The sequence below is a fragment of the Crocodylus siamensis genome, chromosome 5 (genome assembly GCF_052110815.1).
Source record: "Crocodylus siamensis isolate JL-2025a chromosome 5, ASM5211081v1, whole genome shotgun sequence".
In the NCBI taxonomy this organism is placed as follows: domain Eukaryota; kingdom Metazoa; phylum Chordata; order Crocodylia; family Crocodylidae; genus Crocodylus; species Crocodylus siamensis.
In genome coordinates, this window is record NC_143399.1 from 48,852,951 (window position 1) to 48,874,272 (window position 21,322).

At 49.9% G+C, this 21,322-nt stretch overlaps 1 protein-coding gene across 2 annotated transcripts in view; it reads left to right on the top strand.

Annotated features, from left to right (window-relative positions):
- Window positions 1-21,322, top strand: part of BRINP2 (BMP/retinoic acid inducible neural specific 2) — a 62,774-nt gene that overhangs the window by 36,623 nt on the left and 4,829 nt on the right. For both annotated transcript variants that reach the window (XM_090048847.1, XM_090048846.1), the window contains exons 3-7: window positions 11,769-11,959; window positions 13,742-13,938; window positions 16,353-16,458; window positions 18,734-18,970; window positions 20,461-20,683. In XM_090048847.1, the coding sequence (XP_089904973.1) occupies window positions 11,769-11,959; window positions 13,742-13,938; window positions 16,353-16,458; window positions 18,734-18,970; window positions 20,461-20,683 (954 nt within the window). The remainder of the gene's footprint in view (window positions 1-11,768; window positions 11,960-13,741; window positions 13,939-16,352; window positions 16,459-18,733; window positions 18,971-20,460; window positions 20,684-21,322) is intronic.

Below are 21,322 nucleotides of genomic sequence, written 5' to 3' on the forward strand. Positions count from 1 at the left end.
GGGGTCAGATGACCCCGGCAAGGTGCTCATCTAACTTCCTTTTAAAAATCCCCAGGCTAGGAGCCTGCACCACTTCCCCTGGAAGCTGGTTCCAGGCCCTAGCCGCCCTGACTGTGAAGTAGCGCCTCCTAATATCTAATCTAAACTTACCCTCCGCCAGTTTGTGACCGTTATTCCTGGTCACTCCTGGCAGCGCACGGGGGAACAGGGACTCCCCCAATACCTGCTGATCCCCCCTGACCAGTTTGTAGCAGGCCACAAGGTCCCCCCTTAACCTTCTCTTGTGGAGGCTAAACAGGTTCAGGTCCCGTAGCCTCTCCTCATAAGGCCTGCCCTGCTGACCCCTGATCATACGAGTGGCCCTCCTCTGAACTCTTTCCATATTGTCCACGTCCCTCTTGAAGTGTGGTGCCCAGAACTGGACGCAGTACTCCAGCTGCGGCCTGACCAGTGCCGCATAGAGGGGGAGGATCACCTCCCTGGACCTGCTCGAGATGCATCTGTGGATGCATGACAGGGTACGGTTGGCCTTCTTGACTGCCTCCCCACACTGCCGGCCCATGTTCATCGTGGAGTCAATGACGACTCCAAGATCCTTTTCCGTCTCCGTGCTGGCAAGAGGGGAGTTCCCCAACCTGTAAGTGTGGTGCCGGTTCTTCCTCCCCATGTGCAACACCTTGCACTTATCAGTGTTAAACCCCATCCTGTTCTCATCCGCCCACCGTTGCAACCTGTCAAGGTCAGCTTGTAGCCTATTGCACCCTTCTAGTGCACCCACATCCCCCCACATCTTAGTGTCATCAGCAAACTTGAACAGGGTGCTTTCTACCCCGTCATCCAAGTCACTGATGAAGATGTTGAACAGTGCGGGCCCGAGGACCGAGCCCTGCGGAACCCCACTGCCCACGTCCTTCCAGGTCGAGAAGAACCCATCCACTACCACCCTCTGGGTGCGGCCCTCCAACCAGTTGGCGACCCATTTGACCGTGTGGGCATCGACACCACAGTCTCCCAGCTTTTTGATGAGGACAGGGTGAGAGACAGTGTCGAAAGCCTTCCGGAAGTCCAAAAAGACTACATCCACAGCAACCCCTGCGTCTAATGATTTGGTGACCTGATCGTAAAAGGCCACCAGGTTGGTCTGACAAGACCTGCCACTGATGAACCCATGTTGGTTGCCCCTGAGCATGCATTCCCCCGCAAGGCCCTCCTGGATGTGTGCCAGGATAATTTTTTCAAAGAGCTTACCCGGGATTGAGGTCAGACTAACTGGCCTGTAATTTCCCGGGTCCTCTTTTTTTCCCTTTTTGAAGATAGGGACCACATTGGCCCTCTTCCAGTCCTCCGGCACCTCGCCAGAGCACCACGAGTGCTCATAGAGCCGCGCCAGGGGTCCCGCAATGACCTCGGCCAGTTCCTGTAGAACCCTAGGGTGAAGATCGTCCGGACCAGCGGACTTGAACACGTCCAGCCTCTCCAGAAGTACCCTAACTAACTCCGCGCTAACCCCTGGCCCACGCGTGTCTCTCTCGGGGCCCGAGGGGGGCCCAGCAGGGAGGTGGCTGAACTGGTCCCTACTTAGGAAGACAGAGGCAAAGAAATCGTTAAATATGTTAGCTTTGTCATCTGGCGTGATGACTAAGTTGCCCATCGTGTCCTGCAGGGGCCCCACATTACCCGGGACCCTCTTTTTACCCCCTATGTATTTGAAGAAGGACTTCTTATTGTCCTTAATCCGGGAAGCTAGTCCTATCTCCAACTCTGCCTTGGCCCTCCTGACTGCCCCCCTACATCCTCGGGCGACTGTAACATAGTCCTTCTTGGTGATGACCCCATCTCTCCATTGGGTATATGCCTCCCTTTTAGCAAGGAGACATTCCCAGATGCTCTTAGTGAGCCATGGGGGTTTATGTGCCCTCCTGCTCCCTTTGACCCTTGTTGGGATTACCTCCCTTTGGGCATGGAGGATCGTCTCCTTAAGGAGCAACCACTCACCTTCGACATCTGATTCCCTTCCCCTCTGGGTCCTCAGCGCTTCCCCAACGATCCTCCTTAGCTTGTTGAAGTCAGCCCTCCTAAAGTCTAGGGCTGTTGCCTTGCTGCTGCCCTTTGCCACCTTACGCTGGATGGTGAATTCCAGCAAGCGATGATCACTGTCTCCCAGGTGGCCCATCACCCGCAGCCCCCTCACCAGGTCATCACCCGTGGCCAGCACCAGGTCCAACAAGGCGTCTCCCCTGGTGGGACTGTGCACCTCCTGGGTTAGATGGAGGTCCTGCACTCTGGCTAAGAACCGACGTGAGCAATCAGACTTGGCTGACTGCTTCTCCCAGCAGATGTCTGGGAAGTTCAGGTCCCCCATGATGACCACGTCCTTAGCCCTCACTGCCTCTGTAAGCTGACCTAAGAATTCCTGGTCGAGCTCTTCTCCCTGGTTGGGAGGTCTATAGTAGACTCCCACCGTTGTCTCTCTCCCCTGGACTGCCTTTTACTCTAACCCAGAGCACCTCAGAGTGCCCCCCCTCTACCCCCTTGCTAATTAACGAGGAAGTATATTCTTCCTTGATGTAGAGTGCTACTCCTCCACCTTTCCTTCCTATCCTGTCCTTCCTGTATAGCCTATAGCCCTTGACACTCACCGCCCAGTCATGCGATGAGTCCCACCACGTTTCTGTGATCCCTACTATGTCAGGGCTGGTGACAGCTAGGAGGAGGGCGAGTTCCTCCTGCTTCTTCCCCATACTTCGAGCATTCGTGTAGAGGCATTTGAGGCCTCCAACGGTTGTGCCCACTGACCCCCTAGTCTCAGCAATGCCCCGTCCCCCATCGCTTACCTGTTTCTCCCTTTTGACCATTGGTCTGGGCTCGCTGGCTGTTGCTGGGCCTGGTAGTTCATCGTCTCCTCCGCCCTCATCTTCCCCCTCCCCCGACGAGCCTAGTTTAAAGCCCGCCGAAGGAGGTTCACCAACCTGGAAGAGAACACACGCTTACCTTTAGGGGAAAGGTGGAGCCCATCCCATCCCAGCATGTCTCTCATCACGATGTGCCGGTCATGGCTGAGGAAGCCAAAGCCCGCCTCGAAGCACCATTCCTGTAGCCTCCAGTTGGTCTCCGCTATGCACATCTCGTGACGTCTGCCTCGACCGCTCACTGGCAGGATGGAAGAGAAGACCGCCTGTGCGCCCATCTCCCTCAGCACGCCTCCCAGAGCATGGTAGTCCTCCATCAGGCGATCAGGGGCTCTCCTGGCCGCATCGTTAGTACCCACATGGACAAGGACCATGGGGTAATAATCGGTGGGCTGGATGATGGACTGGAGCATCCCCTTCACATCCTGAATCTTCGCTCCGGGCAGGCAGTAGACCTCACGTGCTGAGGGATCCTGGCGACAGATGGGGCCCTCCGTACCTCTCAGGATGGAGTCACCAATCACGATGACGCGACGCTTCCTCCTCTTAGGCCTCTTGACTCCCGCCGCCCGCACAGGACATTGTGTGCACAAAGTCTCCTCCCTGGAATCTTCCACTGCTCCCTCCTCCTCCAGGGCTGCCAGGACCTCATATCTGTTCTCCAGATGGACAGGAGGAACTGGTGCTGCAACATGGTTAATAGCCCTGGCGCGGGAGACCGTCTGCCAGTCAGCAGTGGAGGGCTCATCCCAGGCTGCCCTCTCCTCTGTCGTACCACCCTGCAGAGAAAGAAAATACCTATCAATTTCCTCCTCTGCCTCACGGATTCCCCTCAGCCTGCTAACCTCCTCCAGGAGCTCCTGCACCCGCTCCTCCAGGGTCCTAAGGCGGATACCTACAGGACAGGTGCAGGAGTCCCCAGTCCCTGCCCCCCCAGACCTTGCCGGGCAGTTCCCGCAGGCCAGGGGGTTGGAGGACGGCAGCCCCCCCGAGGGCTCTGTCTGGGTGGAGGCCTCGGACAAGCCCCGGGAAGGCCGCGCCCCCCGGGCAGGGGCCCTGGCAGAACTCCGTGTCGACACCATCGCAGGAGTTGCTGCCCTTACTAGCAGAGCAGGGGTCAGCCTCTGGGCCCCGCCTGCTCGCCCGCCGGCGCGAACGCCGCCGCAAACGCCGGCGCGCTCTTACAGACTGCGCCTGTTTGCGCGCTCTGTTCGCGCGGCTCGGGAGCGCGGCTCCCTACCGGCTCGGCTAAGAGGGACCCGGGGGGCTTCCCCTCCGGATCCGGCTCAGCCGCGCCGGCCCCTCAGTCCCTCAGCCCCACTTACCTTAGGGGGATCAGCTGCTGCTGCCCCCTCAGCTGCTCCGCTCGCCACAGGCCCGAGCAGAGGAGATATAGTCCTCTTTGGAGATAGCACCCCGCTTCCACTGGGTGTACACCGCCTTTTTGGCAATCAGGCATTCCCAGATGCCCTGTGTGGGTGGAGTGGTCAAGGTGAAGAGTTACAAGTGGTAAATTCAGATCAGCAAGGCTAGGAGGTATGGAATAGGGGTGGGAACTAGCACTGGGATGAGGAGTATGGAGGTGTGAGATTAGGATTTCTGTCCCTCTTGGATGAAAAGCCTGAGCATGGGAGACTGGGACTAACAAACAGGGAAGAACGGACCTGTGAGGAGGAATGAGTGGTGAGACAAAGACAAGACTAGGACAGGTTGGAGGGGACTGAAAAGAAGTAGTCAAGGTTGGTGAGAATGGGAGGAAAAGTTTCTACCCACTAGAACACATTCCCCTCCAGAGCCTTGGAATAGACCCCCCATATCTTTCATCTACAAAGAAACCTACCAGCAAAATGTCTTGACCTTCTCTAGGACTGATGCCCATAGTGGATGATAACCTATTCCTGCTGCGCTAGTTACTTGGTGAGCTCAAGTGGTAGAAGGCTCTGGCATGGATCTAAAAGTTCTAACCTTGCTGATGACCTGTGAGGATTCACTAGGTGGAATGGCTGGACTGGGGATGGGTTCAAGTTACTTTTTATTAACACTGAGCAATCATACACAAAATCCCCCTGATTAAGTTGCAAAGTCAATCACTCAAAAGTGAGGAAATGCTAGCATTTGTGTTGCCAGCGCAACTTTGATTTGGGCCCCTTGTGTACGTGCATTATAGTACAGTCTTTAATTACACAATCACAATTGTTTATTTTTCTTCCACAGGACACCTGTCTCCCTCAATGAGCAGGATGGATGGGGCTCACTCAACGAGCGCCATCCAACATTGTGTTTCCTCCTCATTGTTCACACATGGCACTAGGCCTTATTTACTGCACACTGTTCAAACCTCCTTCTGAAAACAGGATTATTAATTTCCTCATGGGTTTTTCTACAGTGATCATCACTATTGTAAATGAGTGCTTCATGAAAATTAATGGATTTATTTTCGCAACAATTCTGGGAGATGAGGCATGAAGAGAATAAGGTCAAAAGTGTCCACTAATTCCTGGTGCCCAATTTGAAGCACCTGACACCTGATTTTTTCAGAGTATTGAGCATTATATGATACATATTCAAAGCACATCTTCCTTTACCTTTATCTGCTGCTGCAAGGGCCTGGCATTTCTGCTCACTAGACCCCTGCAGCTCAGGTTGGGCACCCAGAATTGAGAAACGCACAGCAACCACCTGGGAAAAGTTGGTTTAGGTGACTTGCCTGGCATCACAGAAAACCTCTATGGCTGAGTCAGGGATAATTACTAGTTCTCTAGGACCAGATTAAACTTCCTTAATCATGAGATCCATTGGTTATCTTGCTACAGCCTCTGTCTCCTTCACACAGACCTTCCATCTTCTGCAACAAATAAGGTTGAGATCCAACATATTCTTCTACTATACAACCCTGATCCCTCCCCAGAGTACAGCCCATCCTGTGCAGTGAATGAGGTAGAGGTCATATGGAAAATATAGTATGCCATCATAAAATTACAGCCCACATCACAAGGTGGGGAAATGATGACTGCACAGACAACAAACTCTGGCATCATCTAACCCTCAGGTGATTGACTTTGTAACCTTAATATTGCTCTTTTAATGCAGACCTTTTGTGAGGAATAAATCATTATTAACAACAACAACAAATATGTTTTATTGGTGTTGTTGTAGTAGTGCCTAAAGCCTCCATTACAGACCTGGAACCTTTTCTGATGGATACTGTTACAATGTGTTATATGTAGTTTATTATCTATAAGGAAACCTCATAATAGAGCTAATCACCATTTTAAACAATTTGTTTCACTGAAAAATAGGTTTTCACCCCAAAAATGATAATTTTTTTTTTTTAAATATTCCTTTTTTTCTCACCATTTTTAATGGCAAATGAAAAAGAGGGAAAGGGAAGAGGAAGAGACAGACAGAATAGGGAAAAATAAAGGAAACCCCCCCAAAAAATCTGTTTGCAACTGTTCATAAACTATTTTGAATAAATGAGACAATTGTCAAGAACTTCAGAACAAAAATTATGTACAACATTTCAAAAGAGCTCATAAAAAACCTTGACCATTTTGCAACCAATTCTGGTACAAGTCTTTCATGTACAGAACACAAAGATGTAAGTTAAACCGGAACTTAGGTCAGCTGTACATGGGCAGACTTGCACTAGAAGTGATTGCAGTTCCAGTTAGATTAGGCTGAGGACACCAGCTGCTTGATTAATAGCACCCTAGCCTTTTAACTTCTTGGGTATGCAGACTGAGCATGAATGATGAGAATAAATCCAGTGGTCTTAGATTAGACTTTCATCCACATCAAACTCCTCTTGGCTCACTATCCTCTCCTCCCACACACACACACAATTTGATGCATGAGTTTCAAGCCAGCAAAAAACTGGGCCTGGAATAGCAGGAGGTGCTGTAGGTCACGTTGGAGAATCTCTGGCACAGCTCTGTGCGTGGGAACTTGGCTTGCCCACACTCTGCCTTGCTCTAATCAGTGCTGTCAGCTTCTCACTTTAATGAGCAGCAGAATCCACCTAATTGTCCTTAGAAAAATATATATCTCTTGTGCAAAACCCTTAACAGCCAGGGAGTTAGGTTTGAAAGACTGAGAAAGGTAAGGCTTCTTCAAGGCCCTTTTTGACAACAAACAAGGCAGCTGATGCCCAGGCTGTGATCAGTGTGTTGTTATGATGTTTAATGTCTCCAAAGGACTGATTTTTTCCCTCTCTCTTTCTTACACGCTGATGCTTTTCTGTTATGGGACCCAGAGATCTCTGGAGAAAAAGCTGGTGACGGAGGTGGGACAGGAAGAGACACCCCCTAGGGAATAAGGCAACCTTTGTGTCTCGGATCCTCCGAGACACACAATCTGTTAGCAACCCTTTGGATTTGTTTTGGTAACAGGGCGGGTAAGCTCAGGCTAAGTTAATTTACTTCTATCTGATAGAGCTGCATGTATGCAATAACCCTTGTGAAATGGGATTGCTTGGCATCCGGGTTTTGCGTGCTGCTGCTTTTAGTTCTGGAGACCAGAGTTCAAGTCTCTTGTCGGTCCCAAGTGAATGGAGTGTGGGGGGGTGTTGTCAGGTGTATGCTTAGCTGGCACATGGCTAGGCATGCCAGGCCTCGGCAGAGCTGTGTCGGAGCTAGAAGGACAGCATGTGACAATGGCAAAGGTGTTCGAAGGGCCCAGAGCTTGCAATATCAGGGAATGGAGAGGGCTGGTCTGAATTGCTAGGCGAGAACAGGGTAATGCTGTGGTTCACAGGAGGTGAAAGACCAGGGTTACAGGGCATTGGAGAGCTGTGGAGGGAACCCAGCTCATGGTCCCTGGTGGTGGGAGGGCCAGCTAACCTGAACCATGGACCAAAACAAGTGTCTTCTAAGATATTTAAGCAGGGTAGACACCCATAACCATTGAGCAAAGCACAAGGCAGAGATTTCAGAGGGATACTTCTCCCAGATCAAGGGGAGACAAGGCTGCTGCTGAGATCTGTGCCACCATGCTGGCAGCTGGAGGGGATGGATGGGGGAGGTAGTGAAGCTGGCCAAGCTGAGCCTTGTTCCACCAACACCTGCTTCTTTTTACGTGTTCCCCCAGCTCATAACCTGGACCTACTGGCCTTCCTCCCTTAGCCCCTGCATAGCTTCTTCTTCTCTGCCATTCTCCATCTGGGCACAAAAGTCCCTCCCTCTGCCCCCAAACATATCAGCCCTTTGCGGTCTACTCAAACCATGACACCTGCCAGAGTTGGGTCCAGAGCCTAAAGGACATGACAGAAAGTGGTGAAGGAGAGCACAAAGCTAGCAGTTTGGGCCTTCTTTCTCTGCCCAGGTGTGGGATGGGAATCCCTGGGCCAGAATGATTGTCGGAAAAAGAGAAAGAGAGGGCAACCACGCTTGGCTGCTCAGGGCTCTGCAGCCTCACAGCTGCACTCCAACTGCTTGTCTGCTCTCTGGTATTTCTGTTCCATTTCACATTTAGCCTATTTAAAAAACTACTCAGGGGGCCATCTCAGAGCCCTAGGACACCACTGGAGCAAAGTCAGCTATACTGGCTAGCCATCACCCCCATGCTTCCTTCCATCTTTCCCAATCACCCTTAATTAAACTGCCTGAAAGGCGCAGCCTGATTTTAATTAGAATGAAATTGTGAAGATTAGAAGGAAATTGGCCGATCATTGTTTATGGGGCTGTTGTTTGAGAACACAGCAGGCTGGTAAATTGCCTCCATGCCGGGTTTGCAGTGATTGCAGACAGTGCCAGGGCTGTGGGAGCCCTGCTAGGCAGGGTCTTGGCACAGACTGGATGACACATTTTGCAGCTGCAGATGTTAAGATGTTACTTAAAAAATTACGAAATGCCAGCACATGCTGCCAGCGTCCTTTTCCTTGGTAGTGTCCATCAGTACAGAGATGGCTCATAAGGCTTGGCAAAGGCAGCTTAAATGCCAGTTCACCAGGAAGACTTTTTACAGGGCCACAAGTGAACAGGAATGATGACCTGCAGTGGTCTGTGATTCAGGACACCTGAGTTCAAGTATTGGCTCAGCCACAGACTGCCTGAGTGACCTTGGGCCTGTCACAATTTTATTCAGTTCTTCCTATGTAATAAAAGAGAGAGAGATGAAACTACTGCTGCTCACTGTTCAGGCTGTAGTTTTGTACTCCCTCCACTCCCAAAATCCCCACCTACAAGAGGTGACATGGTCCCTCATACTGGTGGTGACAGCACAAGACAGGGCCCACCCTGCCACAGCACTCCTGCCACAGTGCCATGCAGTGATAGCCTCAAATGTAACAGCTCCCTACAGTTGGGGGATTCTGTGCTATTAGGATGTGCATGCTTGGGAAGAGCATGGCTTCAAACCCTGCTTGTGTAGTCCCCAAGCCAGTTTGTGATTGGACACAGCAGAAACTTGCTGTATCCTTTAGGGCCAGACTCTTCATTCAAGTCAAAGAGAGTTTTACCCTTGATTTCACTGGGAACAGGGGCAAATGCTGCTTACATGGCTGTGATCTGATGGCATAACACTGTATACAAGGAATACATGCAGTGACACTATATATTTAAAAGGGTAATAACACTCCAATACTTACACCTCAGTCCCCTTAGCTCAGGCATTTGTAGAGAGTGGCGAGCAAATTAGCCTATTGTTTTGCCTGCAGGATACAAGAGCTGGTGATTTGAAATAGGCCTGAGCTCCAAACCTGCTAATCCTCACTAGGCTGTCTTTACATCAAATACTATTTGCATATTTAAAGCAGAGGACTGATTCTCCTTTTAGATCTATGTAAATCAGCACTGTGATGGCACTATTATAAATGAGAAGAATTAGACCCCATAGGGTTTAATTTTCATACATAATCCAATGGCGGCATGACAATTACAAGTAATAAGTGTGTTTGATTAATTTATTATAGTCACACATGCCATTAACATGAAATAGCTTGTTATTATAAGTAACAGTTGTGGAAGGGCAGAAGCTTTTGCTTAGAACAGTGCAGGCCAACCTTTTTGGCAGGCATGCCACAAATTAGCCCCCTACCCTCTCCAAATGCTACCCTGATCCCCTTCCTTTGCCCAATCTGCTGCTCTGCTTTCTACTCACTACTCTGTGCTCCCTGCCTGATCTGCTCCTCTGTCTTCTGCTTCCTGCCCTATCTGGCACCGTATCCCCCATCCCCTCCCTGATTTGTCAGGTACCATACACAGAAACTGCCTATGCCACTTGTGGCACTCATGACATAAGTTGGCCACCTCTGGCTTAAAACTTCACCCTGAAGGTTTTAGTAAATCATATGGACTAATGGAGAGAGCCCTTCCACAGTTGTAAGAAGACCTGAATTCTCTTCATGGCTCTGCCACTGACCTACAGTGTATCCTTGGGCAGGACAATTCCCTTCCTGCCCTGCATTTTTCTAGTCCTTTAGACTGGATACAGGGACCTCTTTCACTGTGTGTCCGTACAGTCCCTATGACAACAGAGCCCTGATCTCCACTGCATCCCTTACGTGCTGTTATAATACTGATCCTGTCTTTGGGAACTCAGAAAACTGACTGAAGGCAGCAGAAGTCTTTTCAGTGACCTCACCAGGATTTGGATGAAGCTCTAGGTGGCCACCTAAAGGGGTTAGACTGTAGGAAAGGGGCAGTCTGGTGAACTCCAGCCCTCATAAATTCACACCTGTCTGATACAGGAGGAGCAAGCAAAAGCCGATAGTACAGGCATGTGCAAGCAATTTTTATCAGCTAATTTGTGCATGTGTGTCTGCATCTTGGCTGCTGTCCTCAGGCACAGGATCTGGGTTGTAACCCACAAGTATAGACATGTGTCTTAGCTGATACTTGTCTATGCACCAATCTATATAGCCATCCTTGAAAGTGCTCAGCCTGCTTGGAAAATATGCATAGTTAAATCTAGAGCTCCTGCTTTGGGACTCCCTAGCTGGCATGGGATTCCACTCCAGCTGTGGAAAGCTGGGCCACGCCGCAGCCTGGGCCTGGCTCTGCTGCCTACAAAGTTGTGGGCACTACAGAGGGGCAGTTGCAGGGAGCACTGTCATGGATACTCTGCTGCCATGGTACTGATCAGCTCTTTGGTGACTGGATATCACTCTAAACATTTTATGGGTTAATGTCTGAGAAAATGGCAATGATGTCTGAGTGACATCTGCAGCTCCCATCTGTCCTCACTCAAACATACACAGACAGATGCACTTTACCTTTTGATCTGGACCTAGACATGTCTCCATTCTGGCCTGTTCTCTACGCTGTAAGGGCAGAGCAGTGGGTTGCCAGAGAGGCAATCTGGAGGAATGTTAACCTCTTGGATACAGTTTGACATCACAAGTTATGGAAGACATTACATGGATGCCAAATCCATCTTGTTCTCTGTTCTCAGGTACTATTGCTATACCCCTGGCCCAGTCCCTCCATATAAGACATTTCCAAGTCTCACATCAGACAGGCCTGGGTTTGTACCATAGAGTGCTGCAATGCTTCCCAGTGCTTATTTGATCTGGGAAGATAGCCACCAGCATACCTGCAGGACATAGCACAAAGGCCACTAGGCTTTTTTGCCTACATGTATGGAGGAAACCTGACTGAGTGATGTGGGTTGGAAGATGGGGAGGATGGTGAAGCAGTTACAGTGTGCCTAGATTCAGTTGCCAGCTCACTTCATCTTTCTGTGTCTAGAGGACGGAGGCCTCTAGCTACTACCTTCAGGTTCCCTAACAATGAAAAAATATGCAGTGACCACTGCATACAGTGCACCTAACTTCAGCCTTTCTCTGTAGTTTCCCACTCATCCCTCCCTCTCACCTGGCTCCTGGAGTTCACAGTTACTCTCCTTGGCTCCTTTCTGCAGAGAGTTTGCTCGTTGGAAGGTGAATAACCTGGTCTTGGAACGGAAGGATTTCTTCAGCCTGCCCCTGCCCCTGGCCCCAGAGTTCATCCGGAACATCCGCCTCCTGGGACGAAGGCCCAATCTGCAACAGATAACAGAAAACCTGATAAAAAAATACGGGACACATTTCCTGCTCTCAGCCACTCTAGGAGGTGAGTGCCTCATGTTCCCTCATCTGCTGACTTCTAGCTTCAGCTCCCTCCTGGGCTAGATCCTCAACGGGTGTTAGTCAGCACCGATGCCAATGGAGTTAACTCTACTTCCACCAGCTGGAGATCCTCATGTCCTCCAAACAGGAGACCATGGTGCCCTTTACATGTATTTTGTTATATTTGTGCTCATAGCAGCTCCAAGATGAAAGCAGGATATAAAGAGCTCTAGGAAAGCATATTGCTAGTGCAACTGCTCTTGAAATGGCAAAATTCTCCAAAGTGCCTAGTGAATTTGGGGGCCCAGCTGGATACCTCCTGGAAAGGACCATTTTTTCCAGAGGACAGGTGCTCTATGCTTACTGAAAAAAAACAGGTCCCCAGCATTGCTGAGAACTTCAGAAATTCTTAGCCACTATTTTCAGTGGGGACCCATGACTAGTGTTTAGCACAAAGGGACTTTTTTATTATAAATTAGCATCAGAAAATGGGAGGGAGAGCTTGAAAATAGCTGCATAGATCTGTTCAACATCTATGCGCAGCTCAGAGCTGGTAGCAATAGGTAGCCATAGGAGGACATTCAGCTAAATACAAGGGCAGCAGTATAGGGACTTATTACTGAGAGACTGTTGGGCTGGGAGTAGACAGGCATTTCCACTTTGCTTAGATTAATGCTTACAACTGGCCTGAGAGCTAGAGGTAGGAGAGCCTCGTCTGACTCCACAGCAGTTCCTCTGACCATGGGAGGCACAGTGTTGCCAGGCTCCCATAACAGTCCCATCCATATTGTCATCATCCTCAAGTGCTGGGTTGCTTGGTGTAGATCAGTGGTTCCCAACCTTTTTTGCTGCGACTCACTGCTGGGAGCGGAGTGTGGCAGCAGCAGTGGCCTGGGGGTCGGGGGAGTTCCCAGAACACAGCACGGCTCGTCCTTTGTGTGCAGTACCACTGGCATTGCCCCCTCAACCCTCATTTGGGTTGCAACCTGAGGTTGAGGACTGCTAGTGTAGATAATAGGCATGGGTCAAGGCTTAGGACTGTGACAGGGACATGAAAAACATGCCTTCTGCTTAGAGAAGAGGTGAAACAGGTATTTATGCCCAAGCCTGTTGGTTTCTAGTCTGCAAATGGTGATGTTGGAACCAGGGTGGGAAAATATAATCAGTGATGGGTCTTTCCGATGAGAAGCAGGTTCTACAAACCCATCTTAGGCAAGGATCCCCAGCCAGAGGACTGGCTGGAGGGTTGTGGGGGGGCAGCTGTGAAGGTGAGAAGGTCCCCAACTCCTCTCCTCCACCTCAACTGTAACAGCATTTACAGCTGTGTTTCCTGGACATCCAAGGGTGGCTGAATCTCTTGACTGAGCACTGACTTGTTGCCTACTGGGTGGCAATGCCTATGAACTAGCTCAGAAGGGGCACAAGCAAATGGGTTGCTATTGTGCTGCTAGTGTCCTGGAGCTCAGCCTGTAGCATCTTATGGGAGCAACTGTAAGCCAGCTGGGGCTCTTTCTGATGTACCCTATCTCAGCACTGAGTGAGGTCCTTCTGGACAAGTTGCTCCCTCTTCTGCACACTGGTAAGAGGCTGGGGTGGAGGGATGCATCCAACCACCAACTGGTTGGATCTTTAGGCTGTTAGAGGTATAAGTGACTGTCTGACGGCCCTCTTGGAGAGACACCCTACCTCCCTCCCCACCCTGGCCATGGAGCAATGGAAGGTCACTGAAGGTGCAGGGAAGTGGAAGGCTCCAGTAGCAAACCATGCAGCTTGTGTACCTGTGCAGGAGAAGAGTCTCTGACCATTTTTGTGGACAAGCGCAAACTGAGCCGGAAGGCAGAAACAACTGGCACAGGAGGGGCCGGGAACAGTTCTGCTGTCTCCCTGGAGACTCTGCACCAGCTGGCTGCCTCCTACTTCATTGACCGGGAAAGCACACTGCGCAGGCTCCACCACATCCAGATAGCGACAGCAGCCATCAAGGTAATGCTGCTGATGGGGCCCTATAAGGGAACAACAGGGGAGTGGAGGGGTGAAGGGATCCCTGCCTGTCCTGATGGGGGACATGAAGGTCTGGACTTTGCTGTTGTTAAGAAGATGATGGTGGTGCTAAAGTGAAAGGAGTAAATCCCGTCCCCAGTGCAACAGTTTCTTGTTTCTACCAAGTCTGGGGTACCAGATGCTGCACCAGTGCAGAGCCGTGCAACATCGTGCCCCTGAAGAATTTGCAATCTAAGTAGATAAGGCAGAGCATGGGAAGAGAAGCCCTCCCCTGCCAGTTTATTGACCCATAGGTTACTTAAGGCATGCCCCAACACTTCATTCTTTTGCCATGTCCTGCCACTGTTACGAAAGCTTTTCCCTGTGAGCTCTGCCAGCACAATGAAGTCCTCACCTGCAGAGTGGAGTTGGCTTCTCAGAGAGGGAAGAGTCTATGTCTGTGTGGCTGCAAACTGGAGCTTAAGCTGGGCAATCCTGAACTCAAGGCTGCATGCTGTAGGTCCAGAGGGATCACATGTGCCAAGTGGCTGGGTTCCTTCTAGCAGGCATTTACTGTGGTAGTACTGCCGCTTGCTGTGTTCATGCTCTTTCTCCTGGAAATGTCATACCAGCTCCTGCTCAGACTGGATAAAAGCTGCCCTGGGCAAACTGTTTAGAGAGGACTTGGGTTTTGTCCTGCTTAGTTTGTTGCCTCTCCTTTTTCCCACACTGTGCAGAACCAGCCTGAGTTTCTCTCCAACCACTGATCAGCTCCTGACAATGTGGCTTAGTGCAGTGTGTTCAGATCTAGCCCATGAGCTGTGTCATGCAGCTCATGGATCTTTCCATGAGTCTGGAAATCTGGCAGTGGGAGAGGTGTGGCAGTGTTAATTGCTGCTCCCCTGCCTCCAAATTTCTGGACCCACAGGGAGCCCCTGCGTGTGGGGCAGATGGGCACGTGGCCAGATCTGGCATTGGAGATTGGCCCAGCACATTGTTGGATTGCACCCAGCCCCATGCCACTCATCCAGTCCATGGGGCCAGAAGGTTGAGCACCACTGGCTTAATGCATGATGGGAAATCAAGAGACCTGCAGCCTAGCCCCAGAGTGACTCTGAACAGTTCTCCATGCTCCATGTCTCCCCTCTGCAGAGTAGGGCTGTGATTTGTGATCTCAAGATGGAGAGCGCTTTATGAGTGCAGGTTGTTTCCACTGGTGCCATCCAAGTTCTCTTCCTGACTCTCAAACCTGCCACCTGGATGCTCTCTGAAGCCCTTCGTATTCATTTGATTCGGTTTATATTTAGTGTGTCTAATGAAAGTTAGGTAGCATAAAATAGGTGTGCCACAGACTACCAAGAGAGGGGAAGGGGCTTTACCAGTCTCTTCATCTCAGTATAATACACCTAACAGCAGCGTCCTACTAGCTACATGTTTAACACTCTCTGGATGCAGCATCCAGGGCAAATGATCACAGCCAGATGAAGCAACTACTCTCTCTATGGTCTCCTCAACCAGCCTGGCAGTCAGAAAGCCAGCTCTCCAGCAATGAGAATCCCTGTAGGGAGGAGGGGAGAGTAAGCAGGGAGCTCGAGTGAGATTAACACATTTATGTTATTTATGGGAAATTGGACACGCTAATGAAGCTGAGTTTTAGTTGGGCTGGAGGCAGGCTGCTCTCTGTCAACAGGCCAATTAGCACACACTTATTTCCCCTCTCTCAAGGTGCTGCCCGTACTGTTCTCTGGCACAAGCCATCACTGGGGCTGGGCTGGTTCTCAGGAGGGAGCGATCCTCCCCCAGCACCACCACCCATCCGCTCTTCAACATCTAATCATCTGCTGGCCAGGATCATTCCAAGGTGCTAGATGCCAGTGATGGGGACATTGTTCCTCCCTGCTTCCTAGGGACATTGTTCCTCTGCTTCTTTTATCACTCACCGCATCTCTCTCATCCATTCACTTTCACCTTTTGCTCCCCCCATCGTATTCACCTGCCATGAGAATTTGAGCACCAGAGCTTTGGTATGACATGACACCTGGGGCAATTTCAGCCAGGGGCCTCTCTCCCAGCCCTGCTGGGGATAATCCTCTGTTGCACCTATACACCATATCTTTTCCATCCTTAACTACTCCTTGGCATTAAGCTTGCTGGGTTGGGAATTGACTGGCTGCCCAGCTTCTCCATGATCACATAGCTAAGACCCCCTTTACTCTTACAAGCAGGCCCAGTGACTTAGAGCTACTTCCATGTTTTAAAAGACTAGAGTCCTGAGAGGGCTGGGCTGGGAGAGGTACTACAGGCCAAGACTGAAGTATACAGCTCTACCAGCCTGCATCTTCAGTTGGAAGCACAAACCCTAACAGCTGAGATGTGCTACAGCATCACTGCCCTCATGGCACTTTGTTCTTATGTAGGTGACAGAAACCCGGACAGGGCCTCTTGGCTGCAGTAACTATGATAACCTGGATTCAGTCAGCTCTGTGCTTGTGCAAAGCCCTGAGAACAAAGTCCAGCTACTAGGTAAGTATGCCAGCTTTTTTCCTGTCGTTTTCCTTGCCCGGCCAAAGCCAGACCACCTACTAAAGCAAGATGGTGTAGCAGGTTATGGAGGAAGGCAGAGATAGTGAAGGCAATGGCAGAGAGAAGGGCTACTGAAGAAAGGAGAGAGGAAGGGACAGAAGCAGAGAGAGGAAGACAATATACTGGTATATTAATTAGTTCAGACTGGCCTATTTACCAACCTTGCCCCATTTATACAGGGCATGCCCACAGTACTGCAGGAGACCACTGTAAGTAGGCACATATCTTTATTATATGTTCACAACACCTGCGTGAGCAGAGCACTGCTGCACCCAGTAGAGAGCCAGCTGGTCCTTACAAGGTTAGATGGGAATGTGCTTGAGGTGGCAGGAACAGGAATCTGTCAGGTGGGGCATGACTGAGTAGGGCAACAAGAGGCTGGGAAATGGGGAGGCAGGGAGAGCTAGATGTGGTCTGGCCTTCCCTGTGCTTTCCCTCCCAGAAAACACCGGTTCCCCCCATGCCAACATTTCTTGGCTTTATATGCATTTAAATATGGCCACCGTTATTGGAGGCCATATTTAAATGCATATTTAAGACAAGAAAAAAAACAGAGCAGAGGAAGGGAGGTAAGGGGAGTTGGACGGGGAGGTAGTGTGACTCGCCGTATGTCCTTGGCTGCAGTAATGGGAGGAACGAAACTGCCAAGTGTCATTGTGTTTATGGGCCTCATACTCTCAGAGACCTGCACCTTGCAAATTGCTAGGGAGCGAGTACTGCACAGGAATGCAGTTAGTGTCTGTGAAAGCTCTAATGGAATTGGCCTCCTGTTAAGATATTATTGTCTGCATTATCAAATCAATAACCCTCAGAGGGGAGCTCTCATTACAGATGTACGCAGACTGTTTTGCCAGTGGCATGCTCTGGAAGCTACACAATACGGCTTCAGGAAGAAAAATGACCCGCTATTTCATATCCGCTCATCCTTTCCCTGCCCTTTATCTGGCAAGTTTGTGCGCCAGTAAATTCATGATGGGCCAACCCTGCAAGCACTGGGAGAATTAACCCAATTCCCCCCCTGAGGATGCAGAGCTTGTACGGGTGTCTCTCAACCCACAATATTGGGGATTGAATGTCCCAGTAGAAGTACATGAGTAGGATGGGGACAACACTCAAGGGAAGGCCTGAGTGTGTGGTGATAGTTAATGCTAGTGTGGGAAACAGCTAATGACTCAGTGGCTGTCAGAAGGGGCAAGGCTTGAGCTAGAACAGATAACTGCTGCAGCAATCTAATCCAGGCCCCAGACAGCTGGTGTGTCAGCAATAAGGCACTAAGCTAGGATTCACCTCACTGGTACACTGACAGAAAGATTCAGCCCAGATGTTTGAGGGTTTAATCCTGTAGCCATTGTGAGTATGCAGCAGCTACAGGATCAGACTCCCGGGGCCAGAGCCTCATCTAGTGAAGAAGGAGTCAAGAGAGTGACACTGATTTACCCTATCCCTGAATTTCTGCCGAACCCTATCCACACTACTGAAAATTCCTTAGAGCTACAAAAACCAAAAAGAGCTAAAAAGCCAGCTTTTTTTTAGATGTCCGGCATTTCAATTACAAGGGCTGATGAGGACCCATCTTCAACGTGGCCACACAGAAACTGGGGGAATGTGGCCATAAAGAAAGTAAATTCAACTTCCTCTCTCAAAACTTTGGGCTTATATTAACCTTGGGGTGGAGGTTTCAACCATTGCTTGTTTCATCCAAACTGATTCAGCCCCTAGTGCCATGATTCCCTCTTTCCCATGCAGGCAAACCTGCTTCGCCATCTTAAATGAGGATCTGCAGCTTAGGGCCTACCTGAATGGAGGGGATCCTCGTTTGTAGAGATTAATCTGTTTCTAGACTGGAGCTCCATAGCTGACCTTTTGCCAAGATGGTTAGTAGAAGAAACTTTGGAGGCAACAGTGAAGGTCATCAGTCCTGCTCAGTTCATGTCCCTAGACCAGATTATGAGTTGGTGTAACTGGTGTAAGCCCCTTCTGTGGTACCATAGAATTTTCAGTTTATGCCAACTGAGCATCTAGCCCTGTCATGTGAGTCAGTGTTGTGGAATATGGGCCAAATTCAGCCCTGGTGTAAATGGCTTGACTTTAGTAAGGCTGATCTTCTCCCTGTATCCATACAGTTGGGAGTCGGAGTGGTGTGTGCTGGGACATGCACGCTTGGCTCTGCTCTGGGTGTCTCCCTAACCCCCTGTGGCTCCCACCCTTTTCCCAGGTCTGCAAGTGCTGCTGCCTGGCTACCTGCGGGAACGCTTTGTGGGTGCCGCGCTCAGCTACATCACCTGCAGCTCCGAGGGCGAGCTCCTCTGCAGGAAGAATGACTGCTGGTGCCGCTGTGAGCCCAGTTTCCCAGAATGCAACTGCCCAGAGGTGGACATCCAGGCAATGGAAGACAGCCTGTTCCAGATCCAGGACGCCTGGAACAATCACAACAGACAGTTTGAGGAGTCGGGTGAGGCCAAGTCTCCTTTCATTTATAATCAAGAACAACCATTTCAAGAGCAGTACTCAGTCTGAGTCAGCACATCCAGCATTATATAGAGCTACCACAGCACCAGCTACAGGCAGTTGGGGAAGGAGAGTTTGCACTGTTTTGTGAGATACACACATGCACGTACATTTGCACTCAGCATTTGCACTCAGATTCTATGCTACCCTGCGTATTTCATAGCATGGTGTTGTAACAAGATGTTGTAGGGAATCAGGGCGTGTTTAGTTACAGGGGAGAAGAGACTGCCCTGCAGGTCCCTCAGTCTTGACATGGGAATGATTCTCAGTTCCCCTGGGAGATGCGTGTATAAAACACTGATTTGAGATTATGCTGGGAAGATACGGAGTTGGTCAGGATGTAAAGAACTGGTGTCACTGGTAGAGGAAACACCAGTCTCTCTTGGCATTTCCTACCTAGGCAAATGAAAGCTTATTAATGTGAACTCAGGGAGGCAAGATGATGTAGTATATTGGGCAAATTACTGGGAATCAAGATGTCAGGGTTCTACTCTTGGCACCTTTTGCCTCCAGTCACTCACCGTCTATATTCTCCCCCCACCCTCCGTCCATTACATCTCTTTAGGCCAGATCCCCTTTGGAGAGACAACTCTTTCTTCCAGTGGGTGTGAGTAGCACTTCTTATAATGAAGGCCTCATGATGGTTACATCAGTGTAACCTTGTGGATGGGACACAGCTAGCATGCAGGAGACCTAGGTTGCTGTCCCTGGCTCTGTTGTTTAATAGCGAGTCACTTTTCCCATATATAAAGTAGGGATAATTTAACCAGTCTGCTCCATAAAGCACTTTAAGATGGACAGATGAAGAATGCTATGTAAGAGCTGGGTATTGTTGCTACCATTGTTACTTGTATGTATTAGTGCGCAGACACGCCTAACTGGAGATCAAGACCCAATTATGCTATATACTGCACATGACAAAATAATAGGTCCTGTGGCAAGAAGCCTATAGTCCACATGTATTTTTCCTCAAGGATGATGTGATCCAGCAATTTGAGGACAATGCAATAAGGCAGGACACATGCTGAGTTCTAATCCTGGCTCTAAAATCTTGAGCAAGTTATGTCATCCCCCTGTCTTGGTTTCCCTACCTACCAGAATAGGGAACGTGGCCCCGCTGTGGGGCTCACTGTGGGGATTGATTGTCTAGCAGTAAAGTATTAGTGTGCATTAGCAACAGTCTAGCGAATCTACATGCACTTCAGAACCAAGTACAAAGCTGGTGTCATGGTGGTGGGAAGAGCTCTGTTCCTTGCTAAGAATTACCATGGTTAGTTGAGTACCAAGAAGTGGTTAAAATTTGGGTATTTAGACTGAAAAGCAGGGAAGGAGAAAGACTCTAGCTTGAACAATAGACCCTCCCTCACCCATTTACTCTACCTGGATTGCAGCATGGCTTTCCTACAGTGCTGACTATCCCTTCTCTTTCTACAGAGGAGTTCCAGACCCTGGTGAAGAGACTCCCTGGAGACCGTTTCCTGAACATGACAGCTATCTCACAGTACTGGGTGATGGACCTTGATGTTCAGCATCGCTACCAGCAGCTGGGCACCAGCTTGAAGCTGCTGTCCAAGAAAACCCGTTGGCTTGTCCGACGACTCTTCAACCTCAGCAAACGCTGCCACCGGCAACCTCGCTTCAAACTGCCAAAAGAGAGGTGCAGAATCTTATCAGCATGTCCAGGGAGTCTGCTCTAGATCAGTGTTTCTTAACACCCAAAAGTGGGTCACAAGAATCTATGAAAGGATTGCAAACAAACTTTAAAAACAGATTAATAAAATGGATTCTCCTTTAAAGGGGAAAACATGGGAAACCGTGGCTTTTCCCTTGCAGGCTGGCAGAGTTCCAGCCTGCAAGGGGCTGCTTGGGACCCCCTCTGCTCCACACACTGTGGGACTGGGGCCTGGGGATGAGGGGCAGTGGGTCAGGACTGGCCACAGATGTTTATAAATGGGTCCTGGTGCAAAAAAGGTTGAGAACCGCTTCTCTAGATTGCCTTGTTCCAGACTGGGTTAGTGGAGCAAGGGCAACCCTATCCACTTAAATACTGCTCTGTATAATCCAAACCAGATTTAAGTGATCAGTTTCATTCTATCTACACGGTGTCCACTAGAAGTTTCCAACCATGTCAGCTCACTCAGCAGAGAGACCAAAGGCAGAGGGGGACATAGAGACTTGAGCTGTTTTATCTTTCTTGGAGCTAGTGCTGGCAGGTCGGGAGGTGGAGAACTTTGCCTAGGCCGTGGCTCAGATGAGGATTCAATCTCCACCACTAGTATCTAGCATCAAAACAATA